Below are 19,736 nucleotides of genomic sequence, written 5' to 3' on the forward strand. Positions count from 1 at the left end.
TAAAATTCAATAGAAGCTGTATATTGCTGCCACATTTCAATACGGCCAATTTGGCGTGCACAATCTGTTAGCGATAAATCGATATTGACAAAAAGGGAGAGAGACTTGCAATATCAATTCCAAATAATGTCTACTTTTTTGACCAAAAAAAAAAAACATAATGTCTACATCCTATTGATTGGAAAAATGGAAAGAGACCTAGACTTCTTTTCTTTTCTTTGGGATAATTTTACGTATATCCTAAAAAAATATCAAAATTAAGTATTTCCTCTTTAACCCTTTAAAAACTCATAATTTATCCATTTTAGTGTATTTTCCATTGAAATTCATTTTAAATTTGAAATATCTATTTTATACTTTAGTAAGTAATTTAAAATAATACATGTTTAAAAATGTCAGTGTTCTAATTATTATGTATGCGTCATAGTAGATAAATGACTCATTTTCTCTCGAAAATGTACCAATTAGAAGATTGACATTTTTCTTAAACATGCTACATATTTTTATTTTTAATAATAAAGGGTAAAATGTGCATTTTATAAATTGAATGAGTTATAATAGAAAAGATAATAAAAATGGATAAATACATCAGTTTTTCAAATTTACAAGGATAAAGGATAAATATGATATTTTGAATTTCAGAGAGAAATTCATGTTTTTGAGGGGTATACATGCTTCTATGACTACACCAAATCTGTTTTGCTTCTAAAACAAAGGAAAGAAAAGTTGTTGGCGTACCCGGTACGCATCATTATACTCGGTATAGTGTCCTGCCTGAATATGTTGATGTCAACAATTAGTAAATGTACTGATGTCAATATATTATTCGATTGAAGCTTCTTGAATTTCGATAAATGACTATTGCTAATACATATAATAATAGAGAAGGGGTCCACTTACATTGTTTTTTGGTGACACCTGATTACACTCTACATTTTATAAATAATTGATTCAAACTGTTCAACATGATAGATATATTAAAATGTGCTTGCAGATTAAATTTTACCATTTTTGAATTTTTTTTAATAAGATGGTACAAAAATTCAATGGTATGAAAACAACGATTTTGTATAATAATTAATAAATAGTAAAAAAAATAAAAAAAATGTAAAATTTGATATGCAAGCATATTTTAATATATCAATCATGTTGAACGATTTGAATCGATTATTTGGACTTTGAAAATTTTAAAAATGTAAGATGTAATCGGATCTCACCAAAAATAGTGTAAGTAGATCCCTGTAACAATAACAATAATAATAATAATATGTCAATAGACAATTCTGTGCTAGTGCATGGATATGGATTTCCTTCTCTGCTTGCTTAAAGTTGTAACTCATTGGTAGGAATGGTAGTTCATGAAGATATTTTTTTAAAAGAAAATAACATCATTGGAAAGAGACAAACAGAGGATATCTACTTCCCTAGGTTCACCTATTTCCTGCTTTGAGTGCCGAGAATGTATTAATACATTTATATTCCATAGTTCGAGGAAAGGTTCTCTTCAAAAAAAAATTATATTTAGAATATAAAAGATTAATGACGATATGTAGATAGACAATTCTGTGCTAGTGCATGGATATGTCATATATGTATATCTTTTTTCTGTTTGCTAAAAGTTGTCATTGGTAGTTAATGAGGATATTTAACATCATTGGATTGGAAAGAGAGAAACAGAGGATATCTACTTTACTAGACTCGCCTTTTTCTTGCTTTCAGTACCGTATGTAAATACATTTTTATTGCATATTTAGAGGAAAGGTTCACTTGAATATATTTTTTGGTTTTAGAAAATACAAAATAAAAATGTCAGAAAATAAATTGATTGTATTTTACGGTCCAAGCCAAAGTAGATGGAAAATTTGGTTCGGTGACATATTGTCCATACATTAAAAAAAAAAAAAAAATCAACGACGCCTCCTCTGTTGCGGGATAGTTTCGGGTGTCAAGCGGTTGGGTGGTACAACTTGACGACGTGCATCCTTTCAATGTTCGAAAACTGTTATGGATGATCAGGGGCGGATCTACTGCATGTAGCACAGGGAGGAGTTTGTCTCTCTCTGAAATTTTTTTTGTCCCTCTCTGAATATTTGATTTGTAATTCGGGTTAAATTTATTATTAAAATTAAAATAAATTTCTTGAATTATGATTGATAATATTAATTATAAGTTATAGGATCAGAAATTATAAGTCAAGTTATTGGAAAATATAAGTCAAAATATTATTTTTTTATCGAGTACTCAATTAGTTAATGAGTTTAAATCTGATAAGTTATTTAAACTCAATTTGATATTGTTTTGTCTTCCTAATAAAAAGATCTGAGTCTGCCTCTGTGGATGTTGACTTGAAATAGGAGGGTGGGGATGAACGAAGCTAGAGTAGAACATGGGTAGGCAACTGAAAATAAAAAAATAAATTGGATGAGATTTTTTCTTAAGTGGACAATTTTTCATAGTGAAAATCTTAGGTCATGTGCCAATGCCCCCACAAGAAGGTCAAAAGGCTTGTAAAAGTCTCGCAACAAACTTATGCTTTTACCAACGAGCCAATTAAAGTCTCCAACATATATATAAATAATAAATTACTAAACAATTCTGTAACAAAAGTATTATATTGTAAAAGATTAAAAAATATATTTTTCTTGTTTATTATGAAGTAAGGTTCTTTTATTGCAGTCTAGTTTCAAGTGATCTATGTGTCAAATGGATCACAAAAATAAAATGCATAATATGTACAGAAAAATTAATTCAAAATTTGAAAATATTTTTTATATGTGGTTCATAAATAGTGTAAATTCAAATAATTAAAGTTGAGAATAATTTCGTAGATAATCTGTCAAAAGTGGCAGAATAGAGTTCATTTTAGCCTCATTTGAACAAATACAAATACAAATAAGAATCTATAATTTACAATATATCCAATTTGTTATTTGTAATTTAGAAAGTGTTTCGAATCCGAACTCGTTTAGAATCTGAACCTGATTTTTGCCTACCCCTGACTCAAATTCTGGCTTCACCACTGAGAGTGGGGGACTGAACCAAATTTTTGGGCCGGAGGGGGGGAGCGAAAATTTGGTTCAGTCACACTTTGTTTTATATCTTCTATGAAGTACGTAGATACCTTTTGCGTTGTGCAGAGAGGATGGAATCAAATTTTCAGTCTCTACTGGTTTGATCGAAAATTTTGTTCGGTTCTTTTTTTTGTTAAGTAAAAAATAACACTCAATATGTTTTCTGATTAATTTTTTATTTTCTAAAAATAAAAAAATATCGGTACGTTCTCTTGTTTCATATAATTGTTAATATTCTCAATCTTCCCATATCAATTATAAGATACAAACAGTACTGAAACGTTTTTCATGCATGTTATGTTCTACTGTCCTGCCTGAATATGCAGCTAATTTTAATTAGAATAACTAAAAATTATTTTTATGTTTATTCTTTTCTTCATAAATTACAATAATCTTTAATCAAATTCACTTAACCCAACATTCTCCTTGTGTGTTAAAAACTAAAATTATTAATTATTATATATTACCTAGTACAAAAATTAATATACACCTTAATTATTACATTAATTCTTTTCTACGTACCGCCCTTTATTATTAAATAAATAGAATTAATTTTTCAAAGAGCGAAATCATCCAATGGAAGTCGATTAATGAATTGGTTTACATGCAATCTCCATCTCTGTTTTATTTTATTCTTTTCTATTATTTTGAACGTTTTTTCTTCGTTTTGCGGGAAAGGTCTTTGTTTGAAAACTTCTTTGTAAGTAAGAGATATTCGATCTCTTATCGATATATGAACAAGGCCTTTGACCTTTATTTCTTACTCAAAAAAAGAGCTAGCGAACACCAATGAATCTGACTTCACATGGGAAAAAAATCTGTGCATAACTAGATATAATTCATTGGGATTTGCATTTGTGAGAAGACTTAATTATTCATATGGAGACGTAAGAAGTACATCCTTCTTTTGAAGAGACTTCGATTAATTCATGGCTTCGATGAATAACGTACGTGGGTACATGACTGCACGATAGACCCCAATATATTATCAATATCATTTTATTATTTTCCCTTGTTTCCTCGTTTCTTTTTTTTATTCATCTTCTAGAGATAGAGGTTTTCAAAGTATGATTAAACCTTTAAAGGGGTGTAAACAGGAGGTTGTAGAAGACATGGGGTGGTGCAGTAGCCTGGTAGAAAAGGGAAGGAGTGCTATGTACATCGGATCTCCTCTTGTGAAGGGATCGTTGGTAGTCTTACTTGGTTTCTTTCTTTTTGAGCTTCTCACCACAAGCTGGAATGAAGAATTTGTAAGGATTATCTTCTCTAGCATATGTATATGTATAAGCTATGTTGGAATTATTTATGCAATTGTTAATTTTTTATAGAAATTTCTTTAGCAATGGTGCACTAGCTATATCTTCCAACTCAAAATTATCTGATTGGTACCGATTAATAAGGCTTGAAGGCATCCTCTCTTTCCTGCAGATACAGTCATTTCTTATTAACGCCGGCTTTGGTGACAGCAATTCAACGATATGGCATAATCGACACCAATCGGAAGCACAAGGAACTCCAATCACCCTTTCTTGCCCGACAGCCCCCACACAACCTACTTGTAGTGACTCGTTATTAATCACTTCATCACCCGCTCCATCTCCATCGCCTATCCAAGCAAAACCAAACCGCTCCCCAATTCCCACTCCATCATGCCCCGAGTATTTTCGCTATATCCATGAGGACCTAAAACCCTGGAGCGCTACCGGGATAACACGAGAAATGGTTGATAGTGCAAAACGACATGCAAACGTCAACTTTCGACTGGCAATAGTAGGTGGTCGAGTGTATCTCCAGACGTTCAGCAAAGCATTTCAGACCCGGGATGTCTTCACTATCTGGGGAATTCTACAGCTCATGAACCGGTATCCTGGTCAGGTGCCTGATTTAGATATCATGTTCAACTGTGATGACCCACCTGCACTCAAGGCGGACCGTTTTCATTCATCTCCACCACCGCCATTGTTTCGGTATTGCAAGGACGGGACGACACTCGACATTGTGTTTCCAGACTGGTCCTTCTGGGGTTGGTAATTGCTTGATATGCTATATATTGATCTCCTTCCTTGTTTAGTGTATAACTATGAATTAATTATGTTTGCATCTTATTTGGATAGTTATAAACTTATAATTAGCCATTTTTTTCATGAATACAGGCCGGAGGTGAACGTGAAGCCATGGGAGAAATTTCTAGATGAGATATCGATTGAGAGCGAGAAGCTAAAATGGAAGGATAGAGAACCTTATGCATTCTGGAAAGGCAACCAATATGTTGCCTGGACTCGAGGGGATCTTCTGCAGTGCAACGTGTCAAACGGAAAAGAGTGGAACGCTCGTCTCTTTGGTCAGGTATGCTTAAAAAAATGAACAACCTTTAATTATGGTTGTAGACTTTGTGCATGAGTAAACAATCAAAAATCAAGACATTATAGTTCTCTGACAAAGACGGAATGAATAAATAATTAAAATATCAGGTATAATCATATAGCCCAAGCTACCACCGGTACACATGGATATCTTTAATTTGGCAGAGAGTTTGATAAGTTTTTCTATGCAAGGAAAATGATGTTCTTGCCAGTAAAAATCTTGTGGTAGAGAGAATTTTAATTCAGGCCAACATCTAAATATCACTTGGCACCACAAATAAAAAATTGCTTAAAATTAATAAACACAAAATATTGTATTGTCACATCTATAAAATTTTCTCTGTTACTTTGCTTAGGACTGGGATGCGGCGCAGAAACGTGGCTACCAGCAATCAAACCTTGCAAAACAATGCACATACAGGTATGCTCTGCAAACTAACCCATTAAGGATCCAATTTCACATACCAGTACAGGTCATATGTTAAAAATAGAGTCAATCTACCATACATTGTTCCCAAAAAAAAAAAAAAAAAAAGGCTTGATAAAAGTTGTTTCATGTGGAAGACAGTAGATTTGAATCAACCTAGATGATTTTGATCTGATATCTAAGTTTCAGAATTTGGATCTGCATCATATTCTCTTTCTAGAAAAGGAAATCTTGATAAAATTGCTTAATATGATGACAGATACAAGATATATATTGAAGGGAGAGCATGGTCAGTTAGTGAAAAGTACATACTCGCCTGCAACTCGCCAATGCTATTAGTGACAACTCCATTCATCGATTTTTTCACAAGGGGTCTGGTGCCGGGTAAACATTACTGGCCTATAAGACCCGATAAGAAGTGCAAGTCCATCAAATATGCCGTGGATTGGGGTAATAAACACCAAAGAGAGGTAATTCTAAGATAAATAATTTTATGCTTGAAGAAATTATACATTAAGATGGTGCTAAACTGCTAATCATATGTTCTGGTCATGCGCACAATTAAGTTAAAACGAGACACAAACTTGCGATAGTTTCTTGTAGTTGAAAATAATATGCACAATTAATTCTAAGCCCTGTTACTAACACTGAATAGTATGCACTCAACAGGCAGAAAAAATGGGGAAAGCGGGCAGCCATTTTGCACAAGACGAGCTAAGTATGGAAAATGTGTATGACTACATGTTACATTTACTGACAGAATATGCAAAACTGTTGAGGTACAAACCTACTATACCAGAGAATGCAAAGGAGATATGCCTGGAATCAATGGCTTGCTCAGCAACTGGGCTTACAAAGCAGTTCATGCTGGATTCAATGGTCAAATCTACTTATGATTTTGAGCCCTGCTTGCTGCCACCTCCATTTAAGACTGAAGAGATTGATGAAATTACTCAAAGAAAAGATGAATACATGAGAAACATAGTGGTAGGAGAAGATACAGGGAAGCCTTGAGAAGGATTGCTATCTTGCATAGGCTTAATTGTTAATTAATACAAGAATATTTTGTTATTTTTGTAATTAGGTAATTTGTTGCTATACCCATAAATTTAACTCGTACAAAAAATTTATCTGTAGGCTGTATACTGTTGAGTAAGTGGAAGAACCGTGAAAATTCTGAGTCCGCATCGTCTGCATTAACTCAAAAAGTATCTTTTGAGTTAATACATATAGGCCGTCCGATTGTAAACAGAGTTCATCCAACTCCCGCCTAAAACATAGGGGGTTTTTAATATTAGTTCGGATTTAATTTGCACGAATCTTAAAGCTGATCGGACGCTTAAGATGCATTAACTCAAAAATATTATTTTTTGAGTTAATGCAGAGGATACGAATTCGAAAATTCTAAGGTCAATTATAGACTAACACATAAAAACAAGACACTATGCTACCCAGAGACCGGACTTTGCCAAATCCGTATCATCAGATACGTGTCCGATATGGGGTGTTCAATGGATGCAGTTTATTTGGTTTTCAATCAAACCGAAAAAAGTTTGAATTGAATGGTTCGGTTTGGATGAATTTTTTAATTACTTTTTTTTATATATTAGGTTTGGATTAGATTTTTCAAAACCGAAAAGACAGAACTAACCGAGCTTTATATGGTTCAAATTCAAGCCTTAGTGTATGATTGGTGATTTTAGAGACGAAACTAAATTTTTAAACTATGAGAATCAAATATATATAGTGGTCAATTATATAAATTTTTTTACAGAGATTTAAATTCAATTTTACAGTTTAATAATATTTTACTCTAAATTATATAAAAAATCATACATAAATACAAAATAAAATAAAATTAGGTCATCTTACATCCGCTCCTGAGTGGTTTAATTTTTTTTTTTTGTTTCTCACTATTGACTTTTTTTGGATTTAAAATTAAATGAAGATTTTTTTTATTTAGATATTTTAAATTCCTATATATTCTGTATAATAGAAACAATCTGTGTAATGTAAATAACTTATTTATATGATTATTAAATATATTAGTGTATAAGTATTGAGTTTTGATATTTTAAAATTAGTCTCTTTTATATCGGTGAAATGTTAAATATATTGTTTACAGAAAAGAAAAGATTTAACTTGAATAAGTAATATATTTTTTTTTCTTGTTTAATATTGTTGAACTCTTTGTGGTAGCAGTTTTAATTTCTCTTTAACTAAAATTCATGGGCTTGATTTTTCTACTAAATTTCAAAACCCAGGGAGGGCTGATCTACTCGTTCCTCTGGAATTAAGGTGAGAACTCATTTGGAGTTGTAGCAATGCTGAAGGGCTTTGCACTGAAGCTGAACAAACAAATCTATGCCAAAGCAGGGGTGGTTACTTTTACTTGCTTTCTTCTCATTTTAGTGCTCACCTCTAGGTGGAATCACTGGAATGATGACTTTGTAAGTCTTGTTTTTGTACAACTTTTTTTTTTTTTGCATTTCATAAGCCCGTAGGCACATTACAACTAGGATTACCAGTAAAATAGTTGCATACTGGTACAACACCTCCCATTGACAGATATGTTGTAAAAACATTAAAAAGCTCAATGTTTCACAACATAACCGATCAGAGCACCCTACCATCTACCCCCTTTTGCAATTACATTAATTTAAACATAGGGAAGGTCTGACCCACATTTTCTCTTCCAAAATCAGCAGGAAAGCTAAACGAAAAGGTTACATTTCTAATATTTAAACATACAAGCATCCTTCTTCAATAATGCGGCTGATCTCACGTCATACAACTCCATCACCTTACATAAATACCACAATCAACCCCCCTAAACCCCTCACGGTTATGTCCCGAGTTCTTTCGCTACATTCACGAGGACCTAACACCCTGGAAATCTACAGGAATTTCCAAGGAGATGGTTGAGAGTGCCAATCATTTTGCCAATTTTCGCCTAGTCATTTCTGATTGCCGAGTCTATTTAAAGAGATGTAAGCGTTCATTTCAGACACGAGATATATTCACTCTTCACTCTCTGGGGAATTGTCCAGCTTCTTAATTTGTATCCTGGTCATGTACCAGATCTCGATCTCATGTTTGGATGTGCAGATTTGCCTTGTGTTTGTAAAGGCAGACTACAGCTCAGTACCTGCACCACCGTTGTTCCGGTATTGTAAGGATGACACGACATTAGACATTGTCTTTCCTGATTAGGCCTTGTGGGGTTGGTAACAGCTTCTAATTTATGTTATATTTTTAATTTTCTCTCAATTAAAACCTCAAAGCCTACCAAATGCACCACATATCTTAGGTGAAAAATTTAAAAAGAAAAAACTAGTACTCCTGCCAGAACTTCTCTTTCTTTCTAAATTACTACTTTTGCTTCTTTTGTGAGAAAAAAGTTAACACCTGGAAGCTTTTGCATGACATTATACAAGGCCAGAGATGAATATAAAGCCATGGAAAGCACAATTGGAGGAGATCAAAGTGGAGAGGGAGAAATTTAACTGGATCAATCGGCAGCCGTATGCCTACTGCAAGGGGCATGCATGCCAGTATGCCAACCGTAAGGATCTTCTCTCCTGAAATGTATCTAATGACCATGAATGGAATGCTCGCATTTTAAACATGGTATTTATTTATTCTTTCATGACCAAAAATTTGATAAATAATTAAGTGGTATAACCAACCATCATTCCCTGAGGAAATGCCATCTTTTTCCTGTGAGTATGGTCCTGATTAATCTCTCTCAAAAATGTTCCGTTTAATTCGCGAAGTAGCGAGCGTGTGTGTGTATATATATATATATATAAACTAGAGATATAAGCACGAATTAAAACAGTCCGTTTAATTCACGAATTAGCGTAGCCTTACTCTATATATATATATTCCTCTCTTGCAGGACTGAGATCTCTGATCCAAATCATTTCCAAATTCATTTGTGTAGCAACCGCCAACCGGCCACGAGTCCATGACCAGTACTAGTCGCTTCTAACCAACGTCCCAGTCCCGATCGAGCTTCCCAATTTCTCCATGTATGCAAACTTGGGCCAGGTTTCCCTTGGGCTGAGAAAGATGTAAGTAAAAGTGAACTATTCCGGGCCTAATATGGCGCTCTCTGATTGTGCGCAAACTTTTTCCCTGATTGTTCTACTATCCTCGCTCTACTATACACTATACTGTCCCGCATATCTCTTCGGTCTACTGTAATCTCCTCTTTACATTACCACTAAAAATATCTTTAAGTTTTTTTTTTCATTAATTACAATAATTAATCTTAATTCAAATTCACTTAAACCAACATTCTCCTCGTGTGGTAAAAACTAAAATTATTATTTTTACCCTTATATTTCCCTAACTAGTACAAAAATCAATATACACCTTACTACATTCTTTTCTACCGCCCTTTATTATCAAATAAATAGAAGACTTATTTTTTCAGTAGAGCGCCCTCATGCAATGGAAGTCGATTAATTAATTGAGTTACAATCATCATTTCTGTTTTATCTTTTCTTTTTCTTCATTTTGCGGGAAAGGTTTTTTTTTCTAAAACTTCTTTGTAAAGAGAACTAGATCTCTTATCGATATATGAACAAGGGCTTTGACCCTTATTTCTTACTCAAAAAAGAGCTAGTGGACACCAATGAATATGACTTCACATGGGAAAAAAATTTGTGCATAACTAGATATAATTCATTGGGATTTGCATCTGTGAGAAGACTTATTATCATATCGAGACGTAACAAGTGCATGACTTCGATTCATGGCTACTTAGGAAGAACGTGGGTGCAAGGCTGCATGATAGACCCCAATTATCAATATCATTTACTTTTTTTAATTTTCCCTTGTTTCTTTCGAATGCGTATCCTCTGCATTAACTCAAAAGGGAATCTTTTGAGTTAATGAATCCTAACTGTCTGATTTTAAACGGAGCCAATCTGGCTCCTGCTTATAATATATGGGGCCTTTCAATATTAGTGCAGATCTAATTCACACGAATCTTAAAACAGATTAGATGATTGAGATTCATTAAGTCAAAAGATTCCCTTTTGAGTTAATGCAGAGGATACGAATTCGTTTCTTTCGTTTCCTTTTTTTATTTATCTTTTAGAGATAGAGGTTTTCAAAGTATAAACCTTTAAAAGGGTGTAAATATATAGGAGGTTGTAGAAGACATGGGGTGGTACAGTAGCCTGGTAGAAAGGGGAAGGAATGCTATGTACATCGGATCTCCTCTTGGGAAGGGATCGTTGGTAGTCTTACTTGGTTTCCTTCTTTTAGAATTTTTCACCACAAGCTGGAATGATGAACTTGTAAGGATTATTTTCTCTAGTATATGTCTATATGAATAATTAAGCTATTTGTTGGAATTACACACACACGCACACACACAAAATTGTGTAGACATGCATGTTCCCTTTATTTCAATACATCTCTCCATTAATTGTTAATTTGTTATACAAATTTCTTTAGCAATGTTGCACTATCTTCCAAGTTCCAACTCAAAAATATCTGATAGATACCAATTAAAGCTTGAAGGCATCTGCTTTTTCCTGCAGATACAGTCATTTCTTATTGATGCGGGTTTCGGTGACAGCAATTCAATGATATGGCATAATCGACACCAATCGGAAGCACAAGGAACTCCAATCAACCTTTCTTGCCAGACAGCCACCACACATCCTACTTGTAGTAACCCGTTATTAATCACTTCATCGCCCGCTCCATCTCCATCTCCTATCCAAGCAAAACCAAAGCGCTCCCCAATCCACACTCCATCATGCCCGGAGTATTTTCGCTTTATCCACGAGGACCTAAAACCCTGGAGCGCTACCGGGATAACACGAGCAATGGTTGATAGTGCAAAACACCATGCAAACGTCAACTTTCGTCTGGCAATAATTGACGGTCGAGTGTACCTCCAGAAGTTCAGCAAAGCATTTCAGACCCGGGATGTGTTCACCATCTGGGGAATTCTACAGCTCCTAAACCGGTATCCCGGTCGGGTGCCTGATTTAGAAATCATGTTCAACTGTGACGACTCACCTGCACTCAAGGCGGACAGTTTTCGTTCATCTCCACCCCCGCCATTGTTTCGGTATTGCAAGGACGGGACGACACTCGAAATTGTGTTTCCAGACTGGTCCTTCTGGGGTTGGTAATAGGTTGATGTGCTAAATATTGATTTCCTTCCTTGTTTAGTGTGCAACTACGAATTAATTTGTTATGTTTGCATCTTACACAAATTGTTTAAATTAGCCATTTTTTCATGAATACAGGCCGGAGGTGAACGTGAAGCCATGGGAGCAATTTCTAGATGAGATATCAATTGAGAACAAGAGGCTAAAATGGAAAGATAGAGAACCTTATGCATACTGGAAAGGCAACCAATATGTTGCCCAAACTCGACGGGATCTTCTACGGTGCAACGTGTCAAATGGAAAAGAATGGAACGCTCGTCTCTTTGGTCAGGTATGCTTAAAGAAGTGAACAACCTGTAATGAAGTTCGTAGACTTTGTGCATGACTAAAAAATAAAAAATCAAGACATTCTACCTCTTTGACAAAGACGGAATGAATAAATAATTAAAATATCAGGTGTAATTATATAGACCAATGCTACCATCAGTACACATGGATATCTTTAATTTGGCAGAAAAGTTTTTCTATGCACAGGAAAATGATATTCTTGCCAGTAAAAATCTTGTGGTAGAGAGAATGTAAATTCAGGTCAACATCAAAATATCACTTGGCAACACAAATAAAAAATTGCTTAAAATTAATAAACACAAAATATAGTATTGTGACATCTATAAAATTTTCTCTGTCGCTTTACTTAGAACTGGGATGCGGCGCGGAAACATGGCTACCAGGAATCAAACCTTGCAAAACAATGCACATACAGGTATGCTCTGCAAACTAACCTATTAAGGATCCAATTTCACATACCAGTACAGGTTATATGTTAAAGATATAGTAGAGTCAATCTACCATACTCTGTTCCAAAAAAAAGAGACAAGGCTTGATGAAAGTTAGTTAAAGTCTAATGCAGCTGACAAAGATAAAACGTTTCATGTGGAAGACCGTAGATTTGAAACTGCCTAGATGTTTTTGATCTGATATTTAAATTTGAGAATTTTGATCTGCGTCATATTCTCTTGCTAGAAAAGAAAAGCTTGATAAAATTGTTTGATGATATGATGACAGATACAAGATATATATTGAAGGGATAGCATGGTCAGTTAGTGAAAAGTACATACTCGCCTGCAACTCCCCGATGCTATTAGTGACGACTCGATTCACCGATTTTTTCACAAGGGGTCTGGTGCCGGGTCAACATTACTGGCCTATAAGGCCCGATAAGAAGTGCAAGTCCATCAAATATGCCGTGGATTGGGGTAATAAACACCAAAAAGAGGTAATTCTAAGATAAATAAATGTATGCTTGAAGAAATTATACATTAAGATGGTGCTAATCATATCTTCTGGTCATGCGTGCAATTAAGTTAAAACAAGACACAAACTGGCAATAGTTTCTTATAGTTGAAAATAATATGCACAATTAGTTCTAAGCCCTGTTACTTAAACTGAATAGTATGCACTCAACAGGCACAAAAAATGGGGACAGCGGGCAGCCATTTTGCGCAAGACGAGCTGAGTATGGAAAATGTGTATGACTACATGTTACATTTACTGACAGAATATGCAAAACTGTTGAGGTACAAACCTACTATACCAGAGAATGCAAAGGAGATATGCCTGGAATCAATGGCTTGCTCAGAAACTGGGCTTACAAAGCAGTTCATGCTGGATTCAATGGTCAAATCTACTTATGATTTTGAGCCCTGCTTGCTGCAACCTCCATTTAAGACTGAAGAGATTGATGCAATTACTCAGAGAAAAGATGAATACATGAGAAAAATAGTGGTAGGAGAAGATACAGGGAAGCCTTGAGGAGAATTACTATCTTGGATAGGCTTAATTGTTAGTTAATGCAAAAATATCTTGTTATTTTTGTAATTTGGTAATTTGTTGCTACACTCATAAATTTAACTAGTACAAAAATTTTATCTGTAGGCTGTATACTGTTGAGTTAGTGGAAAAACCGTAAAAGTTCCAAGGTCAATTATAAACTAACACAGAAAAACAAGACACTATGATACCCAGATACGGGACTTTGCCGGACCCGTATCAGACTATGCTACCCAGATACGTGACTTTGCCAAATCCGTATCAGATACATGTCTGGTACTAGGTGTTCATTGGGTCTGGTTTATTTGGTTATCAATCGAACCAAAAAAGTTTAAATTGAACGGCTCACTTCGATGAATTTTTGAATTACTTTGTTTTTTTGTATTTGGTTTGGTTTAGATTTTTCAAAACCTAAAAGACTGAACCAACCGAACTTTATATGGTTCAAATTTTTCAAACTATGAGAATCAAATATATATAAGGGACAATCATATAAAATTTTATAAGTTAAAGTCATTTTTTTACTCTAAATTATATAAAAAATCATACATAAATATAATAAAAAAAAAATTGGGTCAATTAACTCCCATATCTCCATCTTACATCCCTCCAGAGTGGTTTGCTTTCTTTTTTTTCTCACTATTGGCTTTTTTGGATTTTTTTTTTAAGAAGAATAGAGGTCTAGCTCCTATTTAATATATTGATTGTTTAAAAGAGGTTTAGGTCTTCACGAAAGACCTGTGGTTTACAATAGATTTAGAACAGCTCAATGTGAGCTCCAGCGAAATGGAATGAAAAACGAATTAACAAAAACCGAAGAGTGACTACAGTAATACTACAGTAATGTAGCTCAAATGCATGCTACCTCATCTTTCATATTGCCATTTGCTCGCGCACTTCATTTATCAGCTGTGCAATTGTTTTTGTTTGTTCTTTGAAAATTGTCGTGCATCAATCTTTCTCTCCGCAAAACAAATCGGATAATCAGTAAAGCTTCCTTTGTTTTTTGATTAACCGTGGATGACGTGATCGCCTCCTTTTGATTGCACCGGCATTCTTCAAATATCAGATCCTGCGAAACTTTTGTATATCAATTTTAGCAAAGCTGCATTGTACAAATAGGTGTGTTACTGTCTCTGAACCCTCCTTGCACATGTAGGATTTGCTCGCGAGATGCCATCCTCTTTTTTGGAGATTATCTGTTGTCAGGATCTTATTCATGGACAACAGCCAAGCAAAGATTTTCATCCTCAGGGGTGTGCTTAACGTCCAAATCCTATGTACCCGTGACTCGATTCTCGGCCCATTTTTTAGTGTTAAGTAGGCAGACTTTACCATGAATTCCCCAGAGATCGCTGGCAACCAATGTGGCCTGTCGTGTTCTGCTGAGATCCCTATCCTGTAACAAGGCATCCTGTTCCTGCATTTCTTTGGCAGGTAGGGGTCGGAATGAGCTGCTTAGTCTATGCAGCAATAGTGCTTGCGCCAGAGTAGTGTCCGGGTACTTGCAGTGTGAGTATTTTGTATTAAATTGATTTAGATATTTTAAAATACCTACATATTTTGTATTAAATTGAACAATGTCTATAATGTAAATAATTTTTATTTATTTATATGATTATTAAATGTATTAGTGTATATGTATCTAGTTTTGATCTTTTAAAATTTAATCTCTGATTATTTTAGTTCGGTTGTTCATCGGTTGGAAAATTTAACTTATTTGTTTGATTATATATTTAAAAACTCAACAAAATTTTGGTTCAACTGTGACATCCTTCCGATACGAAATTGCACGTAATATTCTGTCATTCATATTGGATACACCAAAGGAAAAAAAAGGATCACGGGACGCGGCAATTATTTTGTTTAATCTTTTAGATACACACCACAAAATTGCACGCATCGCTGCTTTATGGATCCAAACAGAAATATTATGTTACCTACATGATACGAATTCCCGGTTTTATTGGATGGGATTCGAACTCATTGCCCTTAAAACTACAATAGTTGGATCCAAGCATGAGTTGCCAATCACTCTGGTATACAAGTAACAAGCTTAATACCTTGAAATATGAAGTGGTCACGTCTCATTCAATTTCTCCAGCAAATGTTAGAAATTGTGGGTTCAGCACTCTGGCCTCCTCTTCAGTTAAACCTCCTAGGTCCGGACAAGCTGACAAAATCATCACTCAGACAATTCGTCGAACACCTTGTGCGCACTACATAAAACACATCGAAACCTGCGTTACAGGCACGATTTATATACTTACTCTTTTGCTCCCAAAAAAGGATACGCCGACCCAAGGAAAACCCTTTTACTACTAAATAAGGCTACATGATTCGTCACCTTCAGAGACCAACCCTCCAACCCCGTCTCTAGCCCACCAGATGACCAGAGCAGTTTTTGTTCAAAGCCACAGACACACAACTAGGCCAGATTATTTGGGCCAGGGTGCTTTTAGGCCTCGAAAGATGATTCTGGGCCTAATGTGACGCTCTGATTGTAAATAGACCAGCCCATTACCACATTTTTTTCAGCAAGAGCACATGAAAACAAAATCACGTGGGAAGAGGTACAGATTGTTTCGGGTTTATTAGACAATGTACAGATTAATTGCAGTTATGCAGTCGATATTTGGTACGGGCACTGGTGGAGCCGTAGAGGTGTTCAAACTTCGGCTTGAAGAAGGCTTTTCTTCGTCGCTCAGAAGCTAATGTCACACGATTAGTTACATCTGTCACAAGACTCACAACTGTATGATAACCAAAGTCTATCGGATTGCATTAGGGCTGCACAAAAAAATCGTACTTTGATTCAAAAAAAGTTTGTAATTAATTCGATTCGAAATTAATTTATTCTGAAACAAATCAAATTAATTCGGTTCGAATATTATTCAAATCAAGCTCAAGCTGAATATAATTCGTTTGAAATTGATTCACGAACTATTTAGGTTCGAATATCAAATAATACAACTAATGAATTCAATCATCAATCTTTAATAATGTAGGAATCAAACTTATATTAGAGCTCAAAATTGTTAATATAATGGTAACTCATAATAAGAAAATGTTTCAGAAATATAACAAATTAACAATGGAATAAGTTTCATTTGACTAGATCCATGCCGTGATTTTAATCAATCCAGCAGCATAAAAGGTAAGGGAATTTTGAGCTGACCCATAATCTATCAGTGTGAATCCGTAAAAGGTAAAAGGAAACTGTATGAATTTTGTTTCGCAAAAAGAAAACTAATGCATAAACTATCGGTATAACTAGGGCTGCAAAAAAATTCGTAATTAATTTGAAAACGAACTAAAACCATCAATTCGTAATTGATTTTGTATGAATTTTTAATTCGTAATTAATTCAATTTGAAATTAGTTCGTTTTGAAATAAATCAAACCAGTTTGATTCGAATCTTATTTAAACTCAAACTCAAACTGGAATAAGTTCAATTCGGTTTGATTCGTTTGCAGCCCTAGGTTGCATCATTTACAACTGTATGAAAATCGATTCCTCACAACTGTATTAATTAAAGCTCTGATCTAGTGCTACGCATTGATTGCCTGGTAACCAACTCCGGGTTGGTTCAAACAGGTGACTCACCTGGCACCTGATTCTCTCAGGAAGTATGCTACGTGATCGGTAAAGTTTAATTATTCTCAGTTTCTGGTATAATATCAAGTATTATTTATATAATGTTTTCTTTTTCTTTTTTAACAACCATACTTCAAATGCACACAAGTGTGATTACAAATTAAATATAGACTTGTCATGGTAGCTTCCACTACATATCAATATGCTTGGAGTTTACATCCGACCAGCAGTATATCAGAAACTTAGTATGTAAGCTAAGGCTTGAATTGATTGGTATGGAGATATTTTCAGTATAGTTGCTATTATTATTTTTGTAAGAAAGAAATTATAGTTAGTATTATGGAACTAATGTCAATGTTAATTATTTGTTCTCGGTCGATCGTAAGATTGCTCAGTCTTGATTCAAACCTTAGTAACAATCAACAGAGAAGATACACCTAAGAGGAAAAAAAAAAAAAAAAGATTTGAGACCAAAAAAAATCAATCGGATCAGGAGGCACATAAAACAGGAACAGAGAATCCGAACTCTAGAGTTGTGCAAAAGCAAAGCACCACTAGGTTTTGTTTACTTTTCTAAAAGTATAATAGAATGATATGATATATATCCATTCAAGTGGAATCATGTGTGAGATGAGACTCAGACCATCGGATTACGACTCTCCTCTCTCTCTCCGTCTCTTTAGGTTTTTCTTTTTCTCGAAGACAGCCCTTGACTCGTTAGATTAGCACAGCTGCACGGACATAGTTGTTTAACACATGCTAGCGAAAGCAACAACGCGCCTGACTCTTTTTCTTTTTTATTCGTTTATCAATTATGGATAAATTGGAAAGCAAAAGGTGGTCAGTGGTCACAATTGATCATGAATTTTGGGACCATAATAAAAGGGTAAAAGTTTTAGTTATATATGAAGAAATGGAGTCTGGATCGATCTCGTTGAAAATGACTGTCCTCGCGTTGTGGCAACTTCATAACATTAACATATATACGGCACAAGTGCACAACAAACTTTTGTAATTTTTGATGTATATATAAAAAAAAATAATGGATAAATTTGTATATTTTCAATTTACAGAGAGGACTTAACCGAATTCATTTCCTCTGAGTAGGTCTGGCAAAAAAATTCGAGGTTCGTGATTCGATTCGGGTTTGATAGAGAGTCATAATTTAACTTAGCGGACACTCCCTCGCTCTCAAATCTCAATAACCTAGTTCTCTCTCCACCTCTCCCTAACTCACTCTCCCTCTAGCTCTAAAATCTAGCCGACGCTCTCGGCGACTGGCTGTCTCTCCGGCTGTCACTCCTCTCTCCGGCCTAGATGACTGTCTCTCCTCTCTCTTCGGTCGTCTCTCATAGTTCATATCAAAAAAGTCGTCTCTGATGTATTTTTTCATGAACAATTTTTCAACTTAAAAACACTTATTTCATAGTTCATGTAAAAGGAAGTCATGTGAATTTTGTCCCGCGAGAAAAAACTAATGTATAAACTACCGATATAACTAGGGCTGCTAAAAAATAATTTAGTTCGTGATTCGATTCAGGTTCGATTCGAAAAATGTGTAGTTCGCTATTAATTCGATTCGAAATGGGTTCGGTTCAAAATTAATTCAAACCAAACTCAAACCTAAGGTAAGTTTGGTTCGGTTCGGTTCGTTGCCACCCCTACCTCTGAGATAACAAATATTTCTGTTTAGATCCGGACCGTCTGATCATAATCCAAATATATCCGGTCCGAAATAAAATGCACCAGTCTTTTTAATATTTGTGCAGATTATAATCAGGCGGTCTAAATCTAGAGAGAAACATTATGTTACCTTAGATGATATGAATTCAAACTTTACCACATTTGTTCTCAACATCTAGAAATGTTATGGCCTATTATATGTATGTGAGGAAAAAAATAGTGAAATACAGAGAAAAGATTGAAGCAAATAGTATTAAAATTATATCTTTGTTCGTATTTTATTAAGCATATATAAATACAAATAAACTAATTATTATTTTTCTATCTAAAATAACTTTAAGTATCATATCAAAAAAAATCTGTAATTTTATAATTAAAAACAAAAATAATCTGGTCTTGAAAAAATTTAGTCCATAAAAAGAAATTCAGTTTGGGCCTTGAAATTAAAGTTTATGTAGCATAGCGGAGGTTGTAACTGAAATAGTGCATTTTTATTCCATAACGTAGCATTTAAGGTCTGCAAATACTATAACGCGCTATTTAAAATACTGATTATTGCAAAAGATTTAATTGTAGCAGTTCATATCTGAGCAAATTCATTATTTTGAGTATGTTCTCTAATTA

General features: G+C 34.6%; 2 protein-coding genes across 3 annotated transcripts; both read left to right on the forward strand.

Moving 5' to 3' along the window:
• The first annotated feature begins 3,814 nt into the window (after positions 1 to 3,814).
• Positions 3,815 to 7,044, forward strand: LOC144576087 (uncharacterized). 2 transcript variants are annotated; one of them, XM_078326340.1, is made up of 7 exons: positions 3,815 to 4,018; positions 4,169 to 4,321; positions 4,500 to 5,098; positions 5,225 to 5,417; positions 5,791 to 5,855; positions 6,121 to 6,331; positions 6,531 to 7,044. In XM_078326340.1, exons 1-7 carry the CDS (start codon positions 4,001 to 4,003, stop codon positions 6,873 to 6,875), a joined length of 1,584 nt encoding a protein of 527 aa, XP_078182466.1. In that variant the 5' UTR covers positions 3,815 to 4,000; the 3' UTR covers positions 6,876 to 7,044. The 2 variants fall into 2 exon arrangements, with proteins under 2 accessions (XP_078182466.1, XP_078182465.1); XM_078326339.1 differs by lacking the exon at positions 3,815 to 4,018 and having other exon boundaries at positions 4,099 to 4,321.
• Positions 7,045 to 10,968: 3,924 nt separating this feature from the next.
• LOC144576091 (uncharacterized) lies at positions 10,969 to 13,935 on the forward strand. Its single transcript, XM_078326344.1, has 6 exons — positions 10,969 to 11,173; positions 11,420 to 12,018; positions 12,140 to 12,332; positions 12,700 to 12,764; positions 13,067 to 13,277; positions 13,469 to 13,935. Exons 1-6 carry the CDS (start codon positions 11,036 to 11,038, stop codon positions 13,811 to 13,813), a joined length of 1,551 nt encoding a protein of 516 aa, XP_078182470.1. The 5' UTR covers positions 10,969 to 11,035; the 3' UTR covers positions 13,814 to 13,935.
• The last annotated feature ends 5,801 nt before the right edge of the window (positions 13,936 to 19,736 follow it).

The sequence above is a fragment of the Carex rostrata genome, chromosome 25 (genome assembly GCF_964058835.1).
Source record: "Carex rostrata chromosome 25, lpCarRost1.2, whole genome shotgun sequence".
NCBI lineage: Eukaryota > Viridiplantae > Streptophyta > Magnoliopsida > Poales > Cyperaceae > Carex > Carex rostrata.

Bases quoted from the DNA above. Each gene is read 5' to 3' on its own strand.
- LOC144576087 (XM_078326339.1), top strand. From the start codon at position 4,139: ATGATTAAACCTTTAAAGGGGTGTAAACAGGAGGTTGTAGAAGACATG. The intron at 4,322-4,499 runs GTAAGGATTATC...TCTTTCCTGCAG, and splicing joins CAAGCTGGAATGAAGAATTT to ATACAGTCATTTCTTATTAA. The intron at 5,418-5,790 runs GTATGCTTAAAA...TACTTTGCTTAG, and splicing joins ACGCTCGTCTCTTTGGTCAG to GACTGGGATGCGGCGCAGAA.
- LOC144576091 (XM_078326344.1), top strand. From the start codon at position 11,036: ATGGGGTGGTACAGTAGCCTGGTAGAAAGGGGAAGGAATGCTATGTAC. The intron at 11,174-11,419 runs GTAAGGATTATT...TTTTTCCTGCAG, and splicing joins CAAGCTGGAATGATGAACTT to ATACAGTCATTTCTTATTGA. The intron at 13,278-13,468 runs GTAATTCTAAGA...TGCACTCAACAG, and splicing joins GTAATAAACACCAAAAAGAG to GCACAAAAAATGGGGACAGC.